This window comes from Sycon ciliatum, chromosome 2 (assembly GCF_964019385.1).
Source record: "Sycon ciliatum chromosome 2, ocSycCili1.1, whole genome shotgun sequence".
Classification (NCBI taxonomy): Eukaryota; Metazoa; Porifera; class Calcarea; order Leucosolenida; family Sycettidae; genus Sycon; species Sycon ciliatum.
Window position 1 is genome coordinate 23,539,866 of NC_088644.1, and position 5,000 is coordinate 23,544,865.

The 5,000-nt window shown below is 47.3% G+C and overlaps 2 protein-coding genes across 2 annotated transcripts in view; one reads left to right on the forward strand and one right to left on the reverse strand.

Moving 5' to 3' along the window:
• Positions 1-944, forward strand: part of LOC135809285 (protein SPEC3-like) — a 3,880-nt gene extending 2,936 nt beyond the window's left edge. Inside the window, exon 4 of the mRNA XM_065322608.1 lies at positions 84-944. Within this exon, the coding sequence (XP_065178680.1) occupies positions 84-151 (68 nt within the window). The 3' untranslated portion in view covers positions 152-944. The remainder of the gene's footprint in view (positions 1-83) is intronic.
• An 837-nt stretch (positions 945-1,781) lies between these two features.
• LOC135809286 (cullin-5-like) overlaps positions 1,782-5,000 on the reverse strand; it is a 21,572-nt gene continuing 18,353 nt past the window's right edge. The window contains exons 18-19 of the mRNA XM_065322609.1: positions 4,404-4,527; positions 1,782-2,805 (exon numbers count right to left, since the gene is read on the reverse strand). Of these exons, the coding sequence (XP_065178681.1) occupies positions 2,611-2,805; positions 4,404-4,527 (319 nt within the window). The 3' untranslated portion in view covers positions 1,782-2,610. The remainder of the gene's footprint in view (positions 2,806-4,403; positions 4,528-5,000) is intronic.

The window sequence follows — 5,000 nt, forward strand, 5'->3', positions numbered from 1 at the left end:
GAGAGGTTACAGTCTGTCCAAAAGGGTGCTCAATGCCTTGTCTTGTTATTACGCATGTCTGTTCTGTCACCCTTCTTCTGCAGATCTCTACTATGGCCACCCTGTTCAGCCACAACAAGAGGTCATCACAAGCACTCACATTCTCCAGTAGGAGTCCAAGACCGTCGGTCCATAATGACTCTGACAGCCCTCTGATAGCGGATACCTGATGGGCCGTCTGTTCTGTTCAGGGCATTGCTTGCCACTGTCAAGCGCACGTGCACAGCTAGCTGTACCAAGTCCCTCTATGATGGACAAGCTAGTGAATTGGATTGATACACTTCAATGTCTTTGGCATTATCATAGGAGAGACTAGCAGCGTTTGATCATAACTGCTGTCTCCTTGATTATACCCATGACATTTCTCTAAGCCGGTTGTGTCTCAACACAATTGTAAGCCGGTGGCAACCAGGGAGTCATAAAGTATTGTACGACTCCCTGGTGGCAATGCCGATGTGCAAACTTTACTTCATAAAAATTATACCCGTGCTAATAAAATATGTTGGTTATACTTGAGCTATTAGCACCATGCAAGCCTCTAGCGAGCGCAAAATTCAATCTGCAGTCTCACACATACTGTAGAATTTATTTTACTTTGTTTTGAACTTTCCACACACTGAAGTTGCATGCGCCTCCAGATTGCACTTGCGTCTGTTGCACGTCCAGCATTGAACGTATGTACATGTTTGTATGTTTTGTATACATGTACTGAGTCTGGTATGATATTAAACCTAACACTGGTTAGAAACCAGTATTAGAGTGTCCTCCACCTTGTTTCATGCTGTCAATCTAACATGTACTGAGTCTGTACTAGCTCTTTGCAGCATTCAGTTCGCATACATGTACTGTAAATATAAGCGTTGCTTGACATCGAAAACATATACCGTTGATCCGCCCCAATCTAATTCCTGCCATGCCCCCTGTCGAAATTCTGCCTGTGAAGCGACGTCGGCGCACACAACGAAATACGATGTTGAACCGACGACGCATGTACTGCTGTGCACAATAAGTGCGAGTGCAGGATGAAGATGTGCACAATCCAGCATCTCAGGTCTGATCTTCTGCTTTGTTGTACATCAATCATACTGCACTTGAACGACTTGATCTAACTCCCGCCCCCTGCCGACAAACCAGCTGGAAGCGACATGGCGTGGGGGCGGATCAATGGTACTTTACGGTACTAGTACCGTAAAGTACCGCCAGAGCGCCCCACCATCTCATCCTTTCGTGGTCGTATTGTGGAGGTGGTCTGCTGTCTGTAGGTCATACGACATGAACCTTGTACACATATTGCACGTTTTGCAGTCAATCCGTACCTTCGAGCGGACACAAGCTCCACACAAAACCCTGCCAAGCGTGATCTTAGTACACTAAGATTCTCACATCGTACAAACTTCGTTGCACTCTGCCATACGATTTTCCTTTCCCTGGCTGTAAAATCAAGGTGGGGCGCTCTCGCGAGACGGGGCGCTCTGGCGGTACTTTACGGTACACATACTGGATCTTCCAACCCCCCCACCATGTACCACCACCACCACCACCACCCCCACACACACATACCTTCATGATGCACTTCACAGGAGAGAATCAGAGGTAAAATTCCCTGCATGAGTGACCTCACGCCCAGTCATGGCAGAACATGCTGGCCTCAAACTGACTCATGGAGTCATAAAACACCAGTATTTTACAACTCCCTGATCTGACCATTGCTGTATCACGTCAATGTGAGCGACGGTGAAAGCTGACTTTACTCGTACACTTCATTGTCACGATCTGCAAACTGCATACAGCTTTACACAGTCCGCGTGCGGAACAATCTCCAACTGGAGACGCCCAAGCCGGCGAGTGCTCCAAGCATAGCGAGACACTCGGATACAGCACGCACTATGACCAGCAGGCAGCAATGAGTGAAGGGCGAGGCTTCTAAATGCTGGGTTGGGCGAGTAAACAAATATAGAATATGGCAAGGTTAGATGAGTTTGTAATTCGGAAACCAAACAAACAAACAAACAAGAGCGGAATGCAGATACAGCACCAACACCTTTACTACAGGTAGTATGTCCAGAACAGTGTACATATCCACACCTAAGACTTAGCTGTTGTAGAAGACAAAGCCATGTGTTGTGAAAGCTGCTTGGGAGCTCCAAAGTAATATTTCTATGTACACGTCTAAAAGGTCTAAAGTGTATATACATATAAAAAAAGAGAGAAAGACAAAAGGTGATTCACGTTTCAGATGTGTTTCATGATAAACGTTTGGCGGGGCATGTGTTTAGATCAGTAAGCAATGAGACGCTACTCAAAGCAGAGTGAATTTTGTGGCAATTGTGGATATGTAAAAGTTGAGCAACGATTGCACAACCACAGTACTGAGGTTGTCAAAGACATGCATACCTCTGGAGAGAATGTTTTCATTGGTACGTGCATTTCACGTTCATCGCATTTTTATGGTGAGACAAATATGTGTACGACTGTTTCGATTGAAAAGGACAGCTACTCAGCCAGGCCACACGAGTCAGTAACTGGCAGGACGGGTGAATGAGAGAGAGAGAGAGGGGGGGGGGGGGGGGTTCAAGCAACATAGATGTATGTGTCTATGGCGTCCGCGTCTCTCTTCATGTAGCCATGATCGATGAGCCACTCAACCTGTTCTTTGATCATGCGCTTTGTTGGAGCAAACATGTTCCTCAAGATCTGGATCAGCTCCATCTGCAGAACATTGTCCTTGATCGTCATGCGCATCTTCATAATTTTCACGATTGCCTCCTGATGGGACAAAACCAGTCACACACAGTGTTCACACAAGTACCGTTCTTCCCAGATTATGTGATTGTATAGGTCCCCCCCCCCCCCTTCAGGCCTCAGCCGTTAGCTTTTCAATACCTACCGTAAAGTAGCGCGAGAGCACTCCGCTATCTCATCATTTCGCGATCGTGCTGTGGAGGTGGTACCCTGTCTGTTGGTCATACACCACGCACCTTGTACACGCATTGCACGTCGCGCAGTCGATCCGCACTCAATTTACCTTGGAGCGGATGCAAGCTCCACACAAAAACATGCTAAGTGTGACCTTAGTACACTATGGTTTTCACACCGCACATACTTAGTTGCACTCTGCAATGCGATTTTTACTTTCTCTGGCTGCATGTACATCAAGACGGAGTGATGTCGCGAGACAGGGCACTCTCGGTGTGCTTTACGGCACTCACATAAGTAGGACATCGCGCTCGATTGTAAGTCACACTCCCTTCTTTGCCCATGAAGTTACGTGTAAACACGTGCGACTTATATTTTTCGGGGAAATATGGCAAGTGAAACCCGACATAAAGATAATAGCTTAGGGAGCCAGCCTGAAAGGCTTAAGTGCTACCCTGGGCCTAGTAATACGAATACATGTACCGTATATTGAAGGGCCGGAGCAATACCGTCTACACGAGAACTAGACCAAAATCTCCCCTGCTGTCCGTTATCTCAACTCTCAATTTCATGCACAGTTTTTTCATTACGTAGAGTGCAGTTAGAAGTTGTGCGAAGCTCCTGTCACTGAGCCTTTCATTTTAGTGTTGTTAGTAAGCCGCTACCTTGAATACCTGACATAGTCATCGCTATCATTGTCAGCCCGAGGCCGAGCCGGTGGCTCTTCTGTCCTGTCTGCTTCCCAGTCAGGGTACCCCGGGAGCTGCACCAACAGGCGTAGTGGACAAGACCGGGAAACCGACGTCCCCAGGTTCTCTTCGTGCTACGAGTCAGATGGTTACAAATATGGACATGGAAGAAACCAGGGAGACGTTCCGTACCATCCAAGATGCCAACAAGAAGACGAAGAGGTGAATGGCAGCCATATTTTGTGACATTGAGATGACATTCAACGCCATTATTGCCGAGAACCTCGCCTAGAAGGAACGTCTGGAGGACCCGGAAAGGAGTGTTCCTGGACTTAAATTACCCCGTACCGTAACAGGTGCTCGTATGGATGCTGGGAGTAGAGCCGATACTACGAAGTTGTACTGGTGCCAGCATACACCCAGCATGGTGCACACAAGCACTGCATAGGACAGAAACTGACCCGAGAGCAGTGATGTGGAAGAAGCAGACAGGACCGTCCCCGCCAATAACATTATCGTGGGAGGCTTGAAGGAACCGGCTGAGCCCGATGCAGATGAAAGCGCTGGTGCGTCCCTGGTCCTGGAAATAACAATACCTGGCTGGGCTGTGAAGTGAACACCACTCTACTGACTTTATTCACAAGGCCGCTGTTTTTCGCTTGCCATCGGTCACTGTAGATGTGATGTAGACCAAGTTGAAAGTGATACACACAATCACAACCTGTCAAGAATACTAGTACTCGTCCAAACACAACTTACTTGCAAACGTAGTATCCGGAGTGCAATGATGCCCTCGCCAACCTCGTCACGCACCCTTTCCGTCACCAGCTGCAGTTTTCCGACATACGATACCTTGCCACGGCGCTGAACTTCATTGTTACGTCTACAACGGACAACACGACAGCAGTCGAAACCATCATACTTCAACAGAGTACAGCAAGCACGTGTAGACGAGGTGTACCAAATAATTCAAAATGAATACATTGGATGTCTCAGTGACCTGTGGAAAACCACAACTCACCAGTGATTCCCAATCTAGTAGCAAACAAAAGAGAGTACATTTTCTATACTGATTGTGCTGTATCAGAGACCCATGGTTTGAGAACATGTTGATCACAACAGTGCCCAAAGACACAGCAACTTTAGTACTGTACGACCCAATCTGCGGACAGAACTGTTTCGTCCTTTGTGGACTCATCAGCGCAGCACAGAGAAATGAGGCCAAACCTGGTGGCAATGAAAATTTAAAAAAAATTCAAAGCCAGATAGATTGCCAAAACAGGTTCGGCCTCATTTTCTCTGTGCTGCGCTGACGAGTCCACAAAGGAAGAAACAGTTCTGTCCGCAGATTGAGTA